At 39.8% G+C, this 20,498-nt stretch overlaps 2 protein-coding genes across 2 annotated transcripts in view; one reads left to right on the top strand and one right to left on the bottom strand.

Moving 5' to 3' along the window:
• LOC134879997 (arf-GAP with Rho-GAP domain, ANK repeat and PH domain-containing protein 1-like) overlaps positions 1-20,498 on the top strand; it is a 48,684-nt gene that overhangs the window by 3,027 nt on the left and 25,159 nt on the right. Inside the window, 10 exon segments of the mRNA XM_063906627.1 lie at positions 9,319-10,444; positions 14,946-15,115; positions 16,945-17,033; positions 17,119-17,201; positions 17,686-17,838; positions 18,172-18,241; positions 18,706-18,826; positions 19,011-19,195; positions 19,624-19,713; positions 19,715-19,731. Of these exon segments, the coding sequence (XP_063762697.1) occupies positions 9,372-10,444; positions 14,946-15,115; positions 16,945-17,033; positions 17,119-17,201; positions 17,686-17,838; positions 18,172-18,241; positions 18,706-18,826; positions 19,011-19,195; positions 19,624-19,713; positions 19,715-19,731 (2,051 nt within the window). The 5' untranslated portion in view covers positions 9,319-9,371.
• Positions 1,143-3,248, bottom strand: LOC134879795 (E3 SUMO-protein ligase ZBED1-like). Its single transcript, XM_063906309.1, has 3 exons — positions 3,091-3,248; positions 2,064-2,692; positions 1,143-1,969 (listed from the first exon to the last, which is right to left on the bottom strand). Exons 1-3 carry the CDS (start codon positions 3,161-3,163, stop codon positions 1,571-1,573), a joined length of 1,101 nt encoding a protein of 366 aa, XP_063762379.1. The 5' UTR covers positions 3,164-3,248; the 3' UTR covers positions 1,143-1,570.

The raw sequence follows: 20,498 nt of genomic DNA, 5'->3' as shown, positions 1-20,498 counted from the left end.
GAAAGTAAATTAACTGTCATCATCATCATTCAGCTCCCTTTGCAAATTTAAACAGTGTTCAGAATTAATTAAACTAAATTATCCACAATAACAGCATATTATATTAGACTGAATTCCATGTCATCATTTCTGTCATTGTAATATGTGTGAGTTGTTACAACATTTCTCAAGGATTGTGAAATTCAACTGAAGTGGGGACACTCTACCTACTTTAAATTCCATTAACAACATGAAGTCATTTGTGCTACAGTCAGTGCTTTCTTGTGGACTTATGGAATGGCAATCTGTTTAATTGGCATACACACTTATTTGTGCTTTGCATCCACTGGAATTTTATTTTTTATCTGTGACTAACATAAAACCAGCTGACTCCTCCACAGCTACCTCAGAAGTTATATTTTATTCATTATCAGCAAGTTGAGTGAAGGCTGTCAGAACAAGGGGGCTGTAATTGTAGCTCACATCTTATTTGTTAAAGTTAGAAAAAGAAAAAAAGAGTCCTATGTGTTTTTGAAGTAGATCTGTTTTTCTTGATAGAAAGATCGTTGAAGCTTAACGTCTTGAGATTTTTTCAGGGGGACTTTTTATATTTAAAAACAGCAACTTAATATTGCACGCACCATACTCATGCTATGAGTGTACACGCATCCTTAAAATCATCAGCTATATCGACATTTAAGTGCTGTAGTATGCACAAATTCTGGCATTGGAACTAGAATAAAGGTCACATAACTAGAAATGAGTATGTGATAGGTATGAGAAATACTTTTTGAGCCTTGTGACATACGTCACGCTGTTGGTTACACTTAACAGTTTGTGGGTGTTCTGTATGCAGTCAAGAGACAACACAAGGTCATGTGTTTCTGTGATCAGGAATGTGCTAAGTTGGTTGCATTTTCGTAGATATCACTAGGGCTGAACGATTATGGAAAATAATCTAATTGCGATTTTTCGCGCCAATATTGCGATTGCGATGCGATATGCGATTATTTTTTAAGGACTTTGTCTTCTGTATTATTGACAAGCAAAACATCATATAGTATGGCCAATACTATATTACATTAATTTTAAACTGTTCTTTCCTGGAAGACATACCTCTGTTATGATGACATGAGTTTGCATGAATGATGACTGACAACTAATTCAATCAAAACAGTATATTTGAACATACACAATAGTATATTTTGAGTAGTAACATCTCTGAGCATAGTATAGTAACATCTGAGCATAAAGTGCTGACAAGGAACCCTGGTGTAAACATTAAAATGAAAGTCAGTACAATGTGCAGAAATATATATATATATATATATAAAAAACAATCTGTGGCTTTACCACACTCGACTTTCGACATCTGTGAACTGCTAGAAAGTCATTAAATTAAAAAATAATATTAAATAAATAAAACTAGTCAGTAACATTACACATAAAGTGCAAACATAATATAGCAATTGTATACACACACAAACACACCTTTAAATTAAAACTGGCTGAACATCTTGATTATCTGCAGTAACAGTAACACAGCACAAACTAAAGTGCACAATGAGTATGGCTCTGCCAGCCATAATCATCATAGCTCAAGGTTTTTTGCTAGGAAGACCAGCATATCAACTTTTGCTGGCTTTAAGGATGAGCGAGTGCAAGTCACTATATTCCCTCCAGTGCTGAACAAACGCTCTGAGGGGGCACTTGTGGCTGGCACACATAGATATTTGCGGGCCATCTTGCACAGTCGTGGAAAGTGAATGTTGTGCACCTTCCACCAGGCTAAGGGATCATCCTCTCCGTCAATGACAGGGCTCAACAGGTAACTATTCAACTCTGCCTCCACGACATCTTCAAGTGGCAGAGGCAAAGCTGAAGAGGCCACACTGGTTTTAAAAAGACTACCAAGAGACTTCTTTGCCTTTCCCCCAGAGGCCTGTGCACTTGGAGAATTTTGAGCGGTTTCAGTGCGAGACCTCTTCTCCTGCCAGATGGGAAAAGAGACATTAGTTTTGCAGTTAGCTTATATATACCTATTATAGTATGTGTTTGTGGAAAAATTATTTTCAAGGATTAACCTGATTATGTGTACGTCTTGCTGATTCCACCATTTCTGTCTTCAGTCGGGCCTTAATGGCAGGAAGGTTGTCTGCGCTGATGTATTGCGTTTTGAACCTAGGGTCCATGAAAGACGCAACATCCAAAAGCTCCTGGGTGATGAGGTCACTATACTTGTCGTTGAGGTAAGCCAGGACCTTGGTTTTAATTGATCTAGTCAGATCAGTGTCCTCAGCATCTTCAGCCAAGACTGATGTTGCCAGAAGATGGAGAACTGGCTTGAGGTAGGAGATGCTCACATACTCCTCTCCAGAAAGAGCATCAGTAAATTCGGAGAGAGGATGCAGTGCCTTATGAATGGACTTCAACACGGCAGCATCCTGCCAGGTTGGGATGAGGGGGCGTGCATGTCGGTCACCTGACAATACCTTTGATATGGCTGTCATCTGTTCCAGCACTCTGGCAATCATTTTCTCTTTGGACCCCCATCTTGTAGGGCACTCAGTAATGAGAGAGTGCTCAGGAAGCTTAAGCTCCTTCTGTGCCTCAGTGAGCGCTGCCTTTTTCTTCCAACTGTGGGAGAAGTGCCCCATCAACTTCCTGCACTGCCCTATTGCTCTGGATACTCTATCATCTTTGATTGCATTTTCTGGAGGAAAAAAAAATTAAGTAAAAAAGTAAAATTAGTGTAACTCAAACAATTGCAGTTGTGTGATACAAGGTTTCACCATTTCTCTCTCTCTCTCAAATTTGCTTTATTAGCATGACTATGGGAACAGTGTTGCCAAAGCTATTGTTACATACATCATGACATACAAGAACATCAGACCATAAGACAAAAACAAAAAAGAAAATACATAACGAGAGGTGGGTACATCAGCGTTGGGTTGACATAACATAACTAGAATTAACAGCATTAAAGAACAAGGGAAATAATAGTGTGGTGTGTGTTTGTGGGAGAGAGTGATACACAGGCGCGTGCATGCACACACACGCACACACACACACACACACACACACTCTCTCTCTCTCTCAGCAGAAACTTACCAATAGCAAGATGTAATCTGTGTCCGAAACACTGGAGTCTGGTCCATTCGTTCAGCTGTGCTGCTTTCACCATATTTGACGCGTTGTCCGTCGTTATGCAGACAAGGTTGTCTTCAGTGAGATCCCAGCACGCAAGCCCCTCTCTCAGGCCAGCAGCAATGTTTTCGGCTGTGTGGTCTTCGGGGAAGTAGGCCGTTTGAAGGCTGCGAGCTTCGAGGTGGAGGTCTTCAGAGATATAATGGACCGTAAGGCTTTGATAAGGCTCCGCTGTACGGCTTGACCACATGTCTGTTGTAGCCGCAAAAAACTCCACAGCCTTCAAGTCCGCTGCTACTTTCTGCCTACACTGCATATGTAGCTCCGGAAGGGCAGTCTGACTAAAATACGTGCGGGAGGGCATTTTGTACCTCTTATCCAGCGTAGTTACCAAATTATTGAACCCAAGCTTGGTCACCGTATTGACGGCCATCATGTCTTTCGCGATGCATTGGGTTACTGCTTTGGTAATTTCCGTGTGCCGCTTTGAACTGCGTTCATATGGCGTAACACCTTCAAACAGTTCGGTCAGTGATCCTTGCCGATTAACTTTACTAGGATTATTCTGCACACTGCTTGATTTTGTAGCCATACATCTATCATACACTGTTTTGTGCTGCGTTTTTAGGTGCTGGTACAAATTGGTAGTGTTGCCCCGTGATGTACCAACTCTGACCAGGCAGGTTTTACACAGTACCTGACTCTGTGCAACATCTTCTTTCTTAAAACCGAAATAGTCTCACACGACTGATGTGTATTTCCTCTTGAAACTAGCCCCGCAGGGTCTGGTTCTGTTGAGCCTGAGGCCATTGCGTAGGTTACAGCTAGCTTTGCTTGCGAGTTCTCTCCGGTAGACTGTTTCAAAACTTTGCTCCCTGTGTCACGTGACCAGAGTGCAGCCTCTGTGGTTAGACAATCTCGTTTTACTCCCGCATATCACGTGAACAGAGTATAATCGCAGCCTTTCTTTATAATGTTGATGTATTTTTATACGTGTGTACCCCTTGTACGTTTGTATGTTGATATGTACTGTATGATTTTTTAAATGATATAAAAAAAAAAAATTAAAAAAAAAAAAAAAAAAAAATTTTTTTTAAATTTAAAAAAAAAAAATTAAATCGCAGACTTTCGCGATTAGAACATCGCACTTGGTCATATCGCGATATTATCGCAAATGCGATATATCGTTCAGCCCTAGATATCACTCAACGCAAACTCAGTCAGCAGAATATAACATGAGGCCTGTATGATGAAACAGGATTTGGGGTTAGCGAGGTAACTTCAGGTTTTCGGTCCTACTAACCTGCTCCAGATAAGAGATCAACTCAGTGAAAGCATCGCCTGCTGACCAATCTCTGTGTGCAGAGTTTAAAGCCATGATGTCATATTACAGGATAAAGGAAATATAGTTTAAACGTCCGTAGTCATGGATATTTTTCTAACATGATAGTTTACTTTTCATTCGTAAAGTATGACGCTTCGCTGTCAGTACGCTTCTCCGTGTTTGTGATGTGTCAAATGTTGCTAACCCCGCCCCTTTCATGTGAACGCGCTCATAGCCAGAAACCCTGGGTAGATTTCGTTTGTGAGGGTTAGTCGAGCCAGATAACTAAAAGATATCCAGGGTGTGTTGAACTGGCTTCATCATACAGGCCACTAAAGTCTGCCAACACAGAATATGGAACAACCTGGCTTGCCGTTTGTGTGTAAAATGGAAAGGGGATATGAGGACTGAAACCCCCGCTAACTCCACAAACACAATGTTGTTAGGTGAGCACTTTTTTTTTAAGAGAGTGTGACCAGATTCGACCAGTGGGCCCCCACCATGCATTTCCCTCCTTCTTGTGTGTGTGTGTGTGTGTGTGTGTGTGTGTGTGTGTGTGTGTGTGTGTGTGTGTGTGTGTGTGTGTGTGTGTGTGTGTGTGTGTGTGTGTGTGTGTGTGTGTGTGTGTGTGTGTGTGTGTGTGTGTGTGTGTGTGTGTGTGTGTGTGTGTGTGTGTGTGTGTGTGTGTGTGTGTGTGTACTTGCTTAGGCAACAGAATGCCCCATTGTGAAGGGAGCACAGAGACCCTGTTATTGGCAGCTTTCTCAGTGGGAGGGAGAGAGGGAGTGCAGAAAACGATGGAGAGAGGAAGAGTTGAACAGAGAGGAAAATGCAGGTTGGAAACTTTAGAAAATAAGACAAAGTAGAAAAAAGGAAGTCAACATTTAATAAACAGAAGAACTAACTTTACAGTTCTGATAACATGCTTGATTTTCATTTGAATAATAAGATATCAATTTTATCATTCTGCATTAAAGTACTGAACACTGAAGTACTGAACACTTGGCATCACAGTATTTGATTTCAGTGTTGATGGTCCACAGTTTTACCTCTCATGTACAGCACATTAACTGAACAATCTGACTTTACTGCGCTCCTGTTAATCACATGTCAACGACTGGATTGGCGCTAACTTCCTACAATTAGATAGCAATAAAACAGAGGTTTTGATCTTTAGTCCAGAGCATCATAAACCACATACAGTTTGTCCTGGCTTTACTTTATGCAAATGTTCAAGCCGTGGCAAAGAACTTGGGGGTAACATTTGATAGCCACTTATCCTCCATCAGCATACCAGAAATGTCACCAACAGCTGGATTTTATCACTTAAAAAACACAAGATAAGACAAAGACGGAAACAAATTATAAATGCATTTATATCATCAAGACTTGACCAACTCTTTTTCTTGTTTAAACTCCCACTTCGTCTCAAAATGTATCCAGAACTCAGCAGCCATCATAATATGAACTTAACATAGGAGGTTCTGTCATAACGGTTAAGCATCATTGCACTGGCAGACCATTACATTTAAAAGTAATTTGTATTAATTACCTACAAGGCCATTAATCGTCTGGCTCCAGATTATGTTAAAGATCTTTTATCCCTTACAACCTTTAAGCTGCTTCACTGACCAGACTGAAAAACATAATCATTTTAGCATCTATGTTTTACACTTTTAGTTTGTTGTCTAAATCCACAAGTTTGTTCTTTTTTTAATTATTATTTTTAACATAATATTGAAAAGTGCTTTTTAAATAAGATTAGTAATGTGTTCGTATCAGAATTTGACCCACACAGCTGTGAGCCGCTGAGCTTAGTTGTGTAAGTCTTAAAAATCAATGTGAAATCTCAACTTTCTCAATAAGTTATGTAATATTTCATAAAGGATCTGCTAGATACAGTCTCACAGGCAATATCACAAATGGATTGCACAGTCTATGCAACTGCAGAACTTGCACTTACAAGACAAACAGAAACTGTATAATTCACAAAGCCCCTTCAAAGTGGGAAGTGCACCCCTAACTGTGCTGCAAAGCTAATAACGTCTCTGAGCTCTCGCTATTGTGCTATAAGCACGTATTTAAATGAGGTAACATGCATGCATCTGGTGAAATATTGGCCCCTTTCTATGCAAATGAGCCTAATTGTAAAAACACTCCAATTCCCAAGGATCTGTACCAATAGCATCATGCAGTGAAAGTGAATTTACTTGCGTCTTCAGAGAGATGCTGGGAACTAAAGCACATTTGAACTGACAGACTGGGATACTAGATCTAAAGTATGGTTTCCTGCTGTTGCGATAAAACTCTTTGCCTGAACCTTAGGGGAGTTGCTCTGCACCTTGATGGTTTAGCACCTGCAGCTTGTAGTCTGCAAATCAATATTTAGTTTTCTCTCTGCTATTGTTGTGTCTACTGGGTTGTTTGCAAAAAGACAGCATTTAAACTTTGCCACAAAGGGGCCAATTGCACTCAGCTTTATCACTTTATGGCCATACTTGTGCTTTAATATTATCAGTGCAATAACTTTTGTGAATTGAACTTTAGAAGCTGATAGTGTTTTGCATTGATGCCCAATTAATGCCGCTTTCAGTGGCTACATTCTTTTCAGTTTTAAACTTGATCTGTTATGCTTCACCTCGTTGTGTCTTGATTATTGCAGCTGCTTCCGATGCCTGGCTTTGGACAATAGTTAGAGGCAAACCTTTGTGCACATTCTGTGTTCATTAGTTTTTCTCACCCTTTGTATGAGCATTTAACACTTGATGTTCTTCCTTAAACACACACACACACACACACACACACACACACACACACACACACACACACACACACACACACACACACACACACACACACACACACACACACACACACACACACACACACACAAAGCTGATTAAGGGCTTTTGTAGACCAAAGTGCTGAGGTGAAAAATGTATCTGGTCAAAGATGCTGAGACCTGCTAGTTAAATATTTTCTGTGTTAGCTAATGTCGTTTTTGGACTCGGTGTGTTTGTTTTAGTTTATGAGTAACTCCCCAATGACGGCTGAAGACCAATCAGACTGTAATGCATCATGTTTCTGAGTGAAGAGTTCCTCAATTCAAAAATAGGAACTATGTTTGATCAGAGAGCAAGAATCATCCTGTCCCTTCGCTCTGTGGTCTTTGCCCTCTTAGAGGAAACATTTCACAGGAAATGAAATGCCCTCGTTTGTACTCACACACTGCCGTATAGCATGTCTTGGACTAGGCCTATATTGTGTGGTTCACTGCTCAGCCGCCTTCGCCTTCTAGCTATCAAGGTAAAAAAAAAAGGTGTTACTCACTTCTTGTTTGCCTCTGCTGTTAGTAACAAGACCAGCTACGTATCCTTGAATATTGTACTGTAATTGTATTTAAAATCCAGTAAAATGCTCAAGAAATGTAACATAATTCAAGCTATTTTTTGTATTATATGTCATTTTTGGGTAAATTTCACTCTGTCTGGAGTACTGTTTTATTTTTTTTTCGCTATTTTAAATTCCAATAGGGTGATCAGGTTGTGGACCTTGTATTAAGCTGTAGTGGAAGAAATAGATCACAAAGTACTCATTACTGTAGGCACATTACCAGGTCCCTCAAATATATACACAGTACAGTCTCACATTAAAGTAGTGTTTGTTTTGAGGTGAGACTAAAACTATTTGTGGCTCGGTCTTAAAATCTTCAGCTTTCCCTGTGGTCAAAGTACAAAACAGTGTGAATGCAGCAATTGTTTGTTTAATGATTATGAACATAGTCTATGGAAGCATGATGGACATTTATTTTTATTGATGTTCTTGTCATACTATAGCTCTTCTTTCTGCATCACAACAACAACAACAACAGCAGTCCTCTCAGAGCTAATTCTCACAGGCAGGCGGGTTTGCGCCATGTGACTGCAGCTGGATATGCCTGCTGTTTGCTAATCAAGGCGTTTTGGCTTGTGTGAAAACTTCCAAAAGACATACCTAGACAGTTTAAACACGGTCACATTATTCATATGTTATGTCACACAGCATTAGAAACTGAAACTTAGAGTGGAGTGCACACTAAGAGAGTGTAAAGGGATAAAGATGGGGTTGCTTTCTGGGAAGCTGATCTTGAATTTACTTATACAGCATTCAAGTGTGTGTTCGAGAGATGAAGAGAGACTTGGGTGAGTCTGTGAGTACGTGCGTTGTTTGCCAATACTTGTTGTGTCAACCACACTTCCTCCCAATTGTGGGCTGTTGTGTGATAGTGCTGCTCAATAGGAATTATCTTTAAGTTAAGTTATTTCTTTTTCAAAATAAGTGCTTTTATGCTTGTACAACACATGTGTGTTTGCCTCGGATGTGTGTCACATCAGCAGTTCCCTTCAAAGTCACTGAAATAAAACATGATCATTTGACTTTAGCAGTTTCTGAATGAAAGGTTTTGAAATCTTTTAAAGCTGTGTATACTGTAGTGAGCTTAAGAACTGTTGAAAATAACTTGAGGGATCTTTCTTAAGAAGCAAAAACACAACTTCCTCTTTTAGCGAGTTCATAGTCACCACCCCTGACAGCAATTCATCAGAAATTACTTTGACACTACAGTCTATAAAAATATGCAGCTCTTAGATGAATACTACTGTCATTTTACATGTTAATCATCATTTTGTCTTTTGGGAAGCAAAACATTTTTAGAAACTACATAACATTTCTCAATGCATGATTTCAAAAAATAGCAAATAAAGGAAGTATCTTTTATTATCTGGTGTATAATGAGACCAATGTGACACACACAAAACAACTTTGTTTATAGCTGATGCATGTGCTATTTGTTAATACAGTTCACGTTTGTCTTCCACATGTCTCGTCAGCCATGATCTGAGGTGTCTGCATTTTCTCTGCGGACATAGACTTGCCCTCCCACATGCTGCACTCACACACACCAGTCATGTCTGAATCCTGTCTGACTGTGTGGGACTGGTTAAGTGTTCTTCGTCTGGAGCAGTATTCCGAGGCCTTTCGGAGCGCCGGGCTAGCATCGTTGCCACAATGCCGCAACCTCACACCCGACACACTGGATCAGATGGGCATCACCCTGCCAGGGCACCAGAGACGCATTCTGGCTAGCCTGAACAAAACACATGCTAAGAGTGACGCACAATTTGACACAAACTCTTACATCTTACCGTCTGAGAGAAACCAGGGATCGGAGGAAACTGGACCTCCCAAAGTGTTGCAGAGAGAAAGACCCGTGCCTATCCCAGTGGAAGATAAACCTAAGGAAAGGTTAAGAGATGGAGAGACATCGATGCCTATACCCAAGGAGAGAGAGAAACCAGTTGCCAGGGAGCGTCAGGTGCACAGGATGAAAGAGGACAGTGGAGAAGGAGGAGAGAAGAAGCCAGTTCCTGAACAAAGACAAACAGCACCTGGAGGAGAAAAGGAGGAGGAGAGGGAAGGGGGAGGAAATGGAGGGAAGAGGAGGCCTGTGCCTAAAGAAAGGACCAGGTTTCGCTCCACTGCTACAACAGACTCTGACCCCAGTCAAGTTATTTCTCAAACTGCTGACACTTCTTTACCCCCTGTCCCCCCACGAAGCACCCCCAACTGCCCTCCCCAGTGCTTCACCTCTCCCCTGAGCCCCTCACCTCCTGCTCGAACCCCTGCCTCCCCCAAACTGGACAGACATGCAGTTAAAACCCCAACTGTACAGAGTAGATCAGTGTTCCACAGTTCCCCTACGCAAACCCCCACACATGCACCTCTCCAGCCTACTGAAATCCCCTCTGCCCAAACTCGGCCTCAGACATTAGCCATTCAGCCGCCTGCCCATCATTTGGGTAGTGATGGAGGAAGAAAAGCGTCAACCGCCTCCCAAATTGCACCCCAAAGCGATGATGTAATTGCCCCACCTCTTCCTCCAAAAGTAGGGACGGTACCTAAAGGCCCTCCACCAATCCAACACCGGCTACCTGCACAGTCTCCCAGATCTCACAGGTAAGACCAGTTGTATCCATAATTCATCTAATTATATGATTTTTATCTAAAGAAAAATCACAAATGAACTTGAAATGGATTTTTTCTGGTTAATCCCTCCCTCTTCCCTATTTTATTAAATGGCCACTCTTCTTCTTGGAGCAAAATACTGTTTTTTAGTATACGTTAGTTTTTAAAGGACTGTACTGCCTCCTATTGGACAGAAGGGATCATGCATCTCTTAAGAATACGTTTAGACACTAAAAATGGTGTTGGTGACTTTTAAACACTTCCTGAAATAAAAAATAGACACTTCCTGAAACTGAAAGGCTGCAGCATATTAACTGACAGATCGGACCTAAAGCTTTGTGGCTTGTTGAACACGGAAATGTGTGTACGTCTGATATGTCTACCTTTGTGGTTGGTCGTATGTGGGTGTTTTTCTTCAAAGGATCTATGGTTACTTTGTCTACACTTTTATTTTCCTACACTGTGTAAATGTGTAGAATACCTGTGTATAATTTGCACAGGTCATTTTATTTATTTTTTCTCTTTATGTGCACATTAATGTGTTTGCAAAACTGTGGATGTGCAAAACATGTTTTTAAGAGGCTGCACTTTTTCTTTTGCAAACTATTACCCTTGTACTAGATTGAAACGGTAACAATTCTTTATCATATGTTTGTATGTTTGTGTACTTCCTGGTGATTGCATGCAAGATGTTATCTGTATCTTGCCACCATTAAGGGGAAAGAAACATACGCCTACCCTCAGACTTTGGAGCACTTCTATTATGAACAACTTATGCATGTTTTCTTTCTGTGTTTTAAAAGAGAAACTAGCTGTACAGACAGAGAGAGGGAGGAAGTTACAATGAAGAACAAAACAGAGCGGTTTAAAACCCTCCACATTAGCCTGTCTGAGTGACACGGAAATAGAGAGAGTGAACACTAAATGGAGAAAGAAAAGACAGCAGTGTTTTTGTTTTTTTTGCCACGTTCACCTTTGGCTACCTTCAAAGTTTTTGTATCTTAACGATCACACATTTACCAGCTCTGATGTTTCCTTGTTAGTGTTCTAGTCATTGCCTCCTCCCATCATCTTGTAACTGTTCATTTCCTCCTTTTTTCCTCCTCTCCTCTGGTGTGTGTGTGTGTGTGTGTGTGTTTACGGTTGTTGTATTGCCACTGAAGAGGACTCCTTTTGAACATGTCCGGACAGGTAACATTGACATTAGTCATGTCTCTTTGTTGTTTCTACTTGTTTTTAGCATGCACTGTCACCTTCTAATCACCCTCTTCACTCTGTTCTATGTTATAGTCTCAACAAGGAATCCTTCTTTCGTTGTAATCTTTCCTGCTGTTACTACTCTTTTCAGAGAATAGAAAAAGAAAGTGTTAGTGAAGATGTTACCCTGTTACTTGAGGTGTGTTTTACCTTCACAAGAGTATATCATTTTGTTGTGATCCTGTTTATGACCAGTTATCCTGTCCAGTCCTCTCCTGGGTCTGTACAATTTTAGAGGACTAACTCTGGTATTATGGTATGACTGGTATGGCTGTGAAATACGCAAAAACCAGAAGGATGGTATTTTTCAGATATATCACTTTGGGTGTTTAGCTGTCAGAGAAATCAGGTCTCTTCTTAGAGGAAAACTGTAGCCTACTGTTAGCTTTACTTTTAGCACTAACTATCAGCAATGTCAAACAGACCGTTGTTCAAACAGAAGTTATAAATAATGCACTCTGACTTTGTGCCACAGCATGAAATAGCTTGGTGCAGTGGTAAACTGCTACATTTTGTTTGTATTTTAAAAAACAAAACACACAGGGAGGCCGTACAATAACCACATATGCTATCTTAAAATAACTCTTAACAACGTCAGTAGCTATTGTTACATGATCTCAGGATAAGGGTTAGAAATGTTCCCAGAATAAACATGCACACAGTGTGGGAGGAGCATTCATTGTTTCTTTAGTTTACTGACATCTTTAACTAGCAGAGCGCAGTTTAGATATAGCATTTAGCTAGCAGCCCCTTTCTCAGCACTCTTCCTCTGACTAAAAGGAGGAACTGTGTCAACCGGTCAGTTTCCCGTCATTGTGTATCATCTTCTGGATTATTATTCAACAGAGCAAAGGAATAGAATATTAATTAGGGAGCTCAAGTTTAATTTTAAGAATGGTTTGCAACATCATAAATTACTTACTTTACTGGAAGGGAAGGAACAAGCAAAAAAAGCAATGATTGTCTACAGGATTCTGTGGGGGGGCTTACTAATAATGTCTGTATGTAGGTGATCTGATAGCTTATTCAGACATGATTTATCCTACTCAATGAGGCACCTAAAACAGCAGTTTAAATGTGTCTTACCAGAGGATTTATCTGAACAGTTTTTTAAGTTTTGTCTTAAGCCGCCGGTCCAATAGCTAACGCAGGTTAATGTAACGACTAGAGGTTGTCCCTAAAGTAGTGGCATTGATGTAACGCCGTCAGTGATGTATTGGTTTAGTTTTTGTTTAAACTTCTCAGACGTTGCTCATTGTCTCATCATGCCTTTTTAACCTAAAACAAATCAGTAATAGTTTTCTGATAGTAATTCACTCAGGCAAGTGGAACTTGTGAGTGAAGATTTGTTTGGAAACTAAGTGACATGTTATTTATGTTGGATCTTGCGCCATGTGTAACACATATCTCTTACGCATTGAAATCTTAAAAGCTAACCATTGTGACTGTAATGAGTAGGATATCCACAAAAAAAAGGATGATAAAAGAGGAACTTTCACAATACTGGATAAATAGAAACCAGGAATGTGTGCTAATTCTTGAATTTCTTTCAGCTTGAAAGAATTATGTGCTGCTCAACGTTGTAGAAGTACATTTAATTTTTTTTAGATGTAAGATAAAATATTGGTAACTATATGAAAAATATGCAACATATCAGTTTAAAAAATAAGCAACAGATGTTCTTTATTGGGATGTTTCTATATACAAAAATGTTGTATACTTTTTTTTTTACATAAAAGTGGATTTATTAGTAGCAAAAATGCAACAATGTAAGAGGTATTTTTAGAACCAAATAAACATGTACATCAGAGGCACTTTCCCTATGTGCCTAGTCTTCACATTGAAAACCACATTAGTAACTTATCTCTTATTTTGGTTGGCTCATCAGTCTGTGCAAACTGAAGCCAAACTGAGCTGTGGTAAAGTTGTAGGTTATTTCTAAAGACAGGTCTTCTGGCCCTGTGTGTATGTGTTTTCTACTCAGAAAACAAATTGATGATATATGTAAGCAGTCGGAACAATTTGTCCGTTAGTTAAAAGTTAAAATATCTCAAAGTGTTGTTGAAAAGGGAGGGTGAGATTATGTGTGAGATCAACCCTGAATATTATGAAGGAAAGAGATAAGTAGTTATGTCTGAGAAACTTGCCTGCCACCAACACCACAACCCAGAATAAGCATCATAAAAAAACTGTGAGTGTGTACTGTGAGCAGCACTGTTGCACATATTGTTGCATATTTCATGTGTGTCGATGATAAACGGTATTATCACAATATTTAGTAAGCTGTCCTGAAATCCTGCTATAAGTGTTAAAATATTGCTAAAAAGGTCTGCATTAGATATAATCAAACATCAACTGTTTTGCAGATTTGCTTGACTCTGTGGAGCTGGATTTGAACCTAGGTTCATTGTTGGTGTCATAAGAACTGTGCCATCGGTAACACTATATATACAGTAGATAAAGTAAATACCATAACATGTATTCTGGAGTAAAGTTGGACTCTGCACGTCAGCTAACGTCAAATCCCCTTAAACACCAGGATTAAAAGCTGTTTGCACATTTAGATCCCCAGACTAAAGTTCATTTAATGAATTCATAAAAATATGTGCAGAATTTTGTCTGTTTTTTGATCCGACCAACCTGTTGGTTATTGAAAGTTAAACTGCAGGAGAGTCGTTCTGTTTCTGTTGTGTACAATTTAACCAGGAAATAACGTTATTAATCAGGGTCATGACGGCGATAGAAACTGTTACAGCTTAACATTGTACGACAGGTTAAGGCCCACCGGCACATATTTCACACATGCGTTTGTGAGCCAGAAGTATGCTGTGTTTACATGAAGATATTTCAAGGTGAGGCAGGCTCAGACTTGCTGCTTTAACCAGAATTGGAAAAACAGTCAGACATTCAGGAGAGGAGCAGACGGACGCATGCAACTACTCCGGGATTATTCCTGGGACATTTATGAAAAAATGACATAAGTTTGTTACCTGCAACTCTTTTCTTTAGCAGTAGGTGCCCGGAGTGAAATGGCAAATGCTGTATTCATGTACTTTTGATTATGGAATAACAAGACAGTGTATCGGGGAGGACCGCTTTCTTTCGTACAGAGGATGTATGCAATCGGCCGTCTTCTTGGGATTCTCACCCAACCTCCGAGCACTGCGGTGTCCGAGGACTTTTCTACTGCCCCTGAAACATCTGTAGACCTTACCTGTACCCTTTTATCCCCCAGCCCCTCTCACATCAAGACGGTCACTGATGACATCCAGAAAGACCAAACTCCTATGGTCCCTCCTCGCATCAGGACACCGCAAACTCTAGAAGACGCACATCAGTCGACCCAACCAGTCACTCAGCCAGCACTGCCTGCAAGGAGAGTCCCCCAACCTCCCCGTGAATCCAGTAAGTAGTAATCAGGATATACAACGTATGGGTTACTAATACATCCATGACTGTATATATATATAATAATAATAGAAACTCTCACTTTAAATTTCACCGACCGCCTGTACCAACTGTGGCTGTAGAAAATAGTAGTTCAGCTAGAAAAAGAGATGAAAAGTTTGATTATATTGCTAGGATAAAAAGTGCATAGACTCCAGTTCATACTAGAAACTGTCAAATCTGTCCAAATACAAAAAGGATTTGAGTTAACACAGACTTAAAAAATATTTGTTCAAACAAGCTTCATCAGTTCACACAGGCAGCTCTTGCGTAGTACATTATTTTCAAAAAAAGTTCAGTGACTATTTCTAGAAAGATAGGGTGGTAATTCTTGGCAAGATCAGGAGTTTTGCAGTGCAATGTTTATCTCTATTTCAATAAATGTTTTCCGCATGCTTGACTGACTGTATATGACTGTTTAATATCTGGTATTCGGTTGTTCGCTCAGCCAGCCAGCGAGAGCGAGCGAGAGAGAGAGACAGAGAGAGAGAGAGAGACAGAGAGAGAGAGAGAGACAGAGACAGAGAGAGAGAGAGAGAGAGACTGGTACCTGGTAAAACTCTGTTTGTCCTTCCTAGATTTAGTTCCTGTGTCCACAAAAATGCATTAACACAGATAACTCTGATGCAGATAACTGAAGTTTCTCTCTGCTGTTATTGACTTAGGTTTGTATCCAAATGCCTTACTCTTGTTCTATTAGGTTTTCCCAGAATCTGAGTGACTTCTAGTAACCCTAAGAGAAAGAATGTCAACGTTTTGCGGTTATCTCAGGGTTGACACTGAAGCCAAGTAAAGTTAGCTTTAAAATGTACGCTCAAAGTGAAATGGTTTTCTATGTCTATCCTGCCAAAAGTATTCAGCAGTATATTTTTGACTTCTTGTTTCCCCACTGAAAATGGAAAAAAATATAATTGACCATGTACTTAAGACCAAACTTACAATATACAGGAAGCACAGGGAGCATTAATGCTGCTGTTGTTCCAAGTCATAACAAAGTAGTCAGCCTGTTTGCAAAACAAAATGTCTTGTAAATATTGCTGTGTTGCAATATGGGTAATTGAGCCTTATCTAAATCCTGTGGTGTCAATACAAATGTAATACTGTTCTATTTGGGACAAAACATCATTTTATGCAATTCAATGATTTTATTTTATTGATAGAACATCATATTGTGTATGCTCTCTTTAAGTTAAAGGGGATAGTTTGCATTATAAAAAATTGGGTTGAATACGTTGCTTATCCATCAAGGTGTATTACGTAGAGTAGATTGTGGTTTGCACTCCCCCAGTTTGGAGACACAGATGGGAGTACGGTGGCAGAAGCTGATCAATGTACTGCCGTGGAGGGGCAGCAGCGAAACATATTTTACCAAACTAAAAGATGTGTTTAAAATGATTTATTTTTAAAATAAATTTCAATTGGAGTGCACAATATATTGATAACATTTTCAAAGCTTGCTGTCAGACAGCACTTGCCTTTGTGAATATACTGTAGTCTGGTGGCTTTAAAGAGGGCATGGATAACCACTTTAGAAGGTAAAGTGGTACAAAACTGATGCTGATTTCTTTGTAAGTGGGACTTTTTATAGGAGCCTAAAATGGGTTTTCTGCCCACAGCAGTACATTGCTTTGCTCCTATTCTGATTTTCCGGGCTGCTTCTTCAGCCTGGGTGTGGGCCTACTGCCATCTACTGTAATAGACCTCATACCTGTACCTCATACTTCCCACTTTTAAGAAATGATCCCTTGAAGCGCTACAACATTTGTTCTTTTTTCTACTCCCTTCAGGGTTTGATTCACTCAATGAAAGCTCTGATGAATACGAGGAACCAGACTTCTTTAAGCCCAGTGTTAATCGAATGAACGCATTCGAAAGGGTAAGAGAGAACGTCTTTTTTCTACGACATTCTTCTTCCTCTTCTCCTCCTGCACAATGTGACTGACGGCTGTCTCCTCCAATAGGATATGTCCCTGCAAGTGCCCGGCCATGTAAAAGGAAGTCGCAGTTCTTGGTTCAGTGATGATGAGCAGTTGGATGATGATGAGTGAGTCATACACCAACACAAAAAAACACTGTAACAAATCAAGAAACACACCATAAGGTCGCACAAAAGAGTAAGGCTAACAGTAACTATGAAAGTATTGGACAGCTTGCACAATATCATTGTAATAGTCTTTCAAGTTTGTATTTTTATACACCTTGCCTGCAAAGGTGTGGTAGACAGAGGCTAGTGTGCAAAAACATGATGTTTTGAAAAATCGATTTACCCGACTGATCTGACCGAACCTTTTTGAAATGAGTTTCAAACTTTCCAGCTGCTGCTATACATATCTTAAATTCAAGTTAATAAAATTGATTGAATTTAAACAAATCATGTACTTGATGTGTCTTAAGGCTGTGCAATTTTACTTTGTTTTAAAGTGAATATCTCCTGTTTTTGTTTTGTATTTTTGCACAACAAAGTTATTTGTTACTTAACGGAGATGTTGTTCTCTATGTTTTTACTACTTGTTTCTGTGTATTTGAAGCCCTAGCACATGGCAGGACGGGGGCATTGGAAGTCAGCAAGGAAGCATCTACCTCCCTAACACCGGCAGACTGTCCTCGGCTTCTAAAGACGACAGCTCTCAGCTTGCTGCTGTCATCAAGATGGGCTGGTTGGACAAGAACCCACCTCAGGGGTATGAATAACAGCACACTCATACCCACACAAGCTGAGGTTTCGCTATTTCAAGTGCATCTTACTTTCAACATGCCTTACATATCAGATCAAAGTATGTTTTCACTGTGAGGGCTGTTTTAATGGCTTTTATTATATGCTTTGCATTGAGTATAAGGCCAACCATTAATAACAACAACATAACAGTAATACATTTCTTATGCTGAAATGCTTCAAATTTCCACCGAGTTTAGCTTTGCAAAACCTGTATCTCAGTTCCTTTTGTATAATGGTAAAAAAGTTTGTACTTCACCTTTTTTAAATTTGTGTTTGTGTGTGTCTTTATTGTACACAGGGCCCTTTATTATCAGAGAAGATGGGTAAAGCTGGATGTCGACTACCTGAGATACTTTGACAATGAGAAGGTAACAACAAGTACAGTCACTCCATCCCATGATCACATGAGTCACTTTGGACGTGAACAGCATAAAAATATAAATCTAATGGCCTCAAATGTTTTCTATGTAGACAAATTGAATTCATGTGTTTATGTGTGTGTATATATATGACCTTAAGCTAGCAGGGTTAGTATACCTATAGTGTGAATGGTCAGTTATCACAAATACGTTTACAACAAATAGAAAGACAAAGTTAAACTTAAAAAGATGCCTGTATATGTAGTGCTTTATGAAGGCGACTAAATGAGCATTGTCTATGTGGCGCCTGGGTCTTATGGTGACATGCTTTACACACATGTGTCTTGGAGTCAATGAAAATGGATATGTTTATTTAGAAGAAAGTTCTCTGAGATGTTCCAGACGCATGAACCTGCATGTTAGATATTGATCCGTCTAACAGAGAAGTTATTTCTGTCTGTGTTGTGTAACAGGAGGTGTATTCCAAGGGGATCATCTCTACTGCCTTCATTACCAATGTGAGCAGCGTGGGGGAACTGAAGTTTGAGGTCGTCACAAACAACCGGACATTTATCTTCAGGGCTGAAAGTGAAGGTCTGTCTGTGTTTTGACGGTTAATCTGTGTGCTCACACACAAAAAAAATGATGTTCCTGTTTAAAAAAAATCACGTGCATGTATTTTACACATACCCATTATGCAACATGTCTTTTTTTGTTTTCGTTGCACGCCTATTTTACGAAAGGCGTTCATCTTTTCATGTGTTTGCACAATCCTCAGGGGAGAGAAACGAATGGGTGGCTGTACTGCAGGACTGCACCAGGGGGCGCCATCTGCGCAGCACCATGATCCCGGGCTCACCTTTCGCCCCCGACTTTCAGGGCAACCTGGAGCTCAGAGGGTTACGCTCCAAACTTTATACTGTTGTTGCCTTAGATAAAGTCTTTCTCTACAAAAACATTGAGGTAAGGACCCTCCGTGTGTGTCTGCAGAGACCAGTGTGTGCAAAACACAGACGAGTAGTGTAGTGTTTATTTTGCAAAATACTTTATAGAAGTGTTAAACTGCACGCAATAAAGGGTTTTATTGATGAATTAAAATGCATCTACTTATCCATATTTAACACAATCATTGCCTCCATGTTTTTTTTGCCTTTTCATAAAGCAAAAGATAATAGGGCTAACATTTTTTGCAGCTTTCAATCATATATGCACAGTTTGCAGTGTTATATTTAATTATACAAAGATACATTAGTGTAATATTAGTTTATTAAACTCGACTTGCATCATCCTGTAAATGTAAGATTAATTCTGAAAATAAACAATTGGAGACTATTTCAGCCTTCTTCACATTAAAGAAGCAGTAAAATGATTGAAAAATGTTTTTCTTGCAGGACTATCGTATAGGAGTGGGCATCACATCCATTGAGATGAATGTTGGAAATATTAAAGAAACAGATCGTCGTGGCTTTGATCTTACAACGCCCTTACCGCATATTCAGGTACTGCATGTGTACAAAATGCAAGACGTTACTCCAAACCCTTACATTTTTTGAGTCAATTCAAACCATTTGAGAAGTGTGTTCACTTTACTTTAAGGATGGAGACACAACTCTGTCTGTGTGTGTATTTGTTTGTATCATTTCCATCACTTTGTTTCATGTTTATACAGTGAGCTCCTTTTTCTGACCTGGTTGTTCTTTGTTTATGTATCATCTGCAAGCATCTTGTGCATACACATACTTTTGTACGCTGGATTTATGTTTAACCATAAGGATTTTAGAGCAAAAGAAAATCAATCGTTCTGCAAAGTCAACCGTGGAGTTGGTTTTGGTGCTTCAGGGAAATTAGATCATGTTTTTTTTACTGAGAACTCCCACCGTGCAGCTTCACTCACAGTCCTCAGCTGGACATCTTTGGAGAATGTGAAAAGCCTTTTGTATAAGTGTGTGTGTGTATGTGAAGAAAATTGCGGCAGATATGTGTGCCCAAGTGTTTTGTGTGTGTGTGTGTGTGTGTGTGTGTGTGTGTGTGTGTGTGTGTGTGTTCATTTGGCCGACAATCCGCAGCCTGCAGTGCAAGGGGATCAGCTTGACAGGATGGGGAAGGCTGAAAAGGCGTGTGTATTTGTGTAAGAGTTGGACTGTTGTGTTGCATTTTAAGTGCACATTTTTGCAACTCTATCTGTGTATGTATGTTTTAAGGACATAGATAATTGTGTTGTTAGCAAGTGAAAAGAGGAAGAACTCAGGCATGCGAGACTATGTCA

The sequence above is a fragment of the Eleginops maclovinus genome, chromosome 18 (assembly GCF_036324505.1).
Source record: "Eleginops maclovinus isolate JMC-PN-2008 ecotype Puerto Natales chromosome 18, JC_Emac_rtc_rv5, whole genome shotgun sequence".
Taxonomy (NCBI): Eukaryota; Metazoa; Chordata; class Actinopteri; order Perciformes; family Eleginopidae; genus Eleginops; species Eleginops maclovinus.
Note: the sequence above shows the minus strand (reverse complement) of the source record. Positions and strands in the feature narration are given on the sequence as shown.

Bases quoted from the DNA above. Each gene is read 5' to 3' on its own strand.
- LOC134879795 (XM_063906309.1), bottom strand. From the start codon at position 3,163: ATGGTGAAAGCAGCACAGCTGAACGAATGGACCAGACTCCAGTGTTTC. The intron at 2,693-3,090 runs GTAAGTTTCTGC...TTTTTCCTCCAG, and splicing joins CAGATTACATCTTGCTATTG to AAAATGCAATCAAAGATGAT. The intron at 1,970-2,063 runs GTTAATCCTTGA...CCCATCTGGCAG, and splicing joins CAAGACGTACACATAATCAG to GAGAAGAGGTCTCGCACTGA.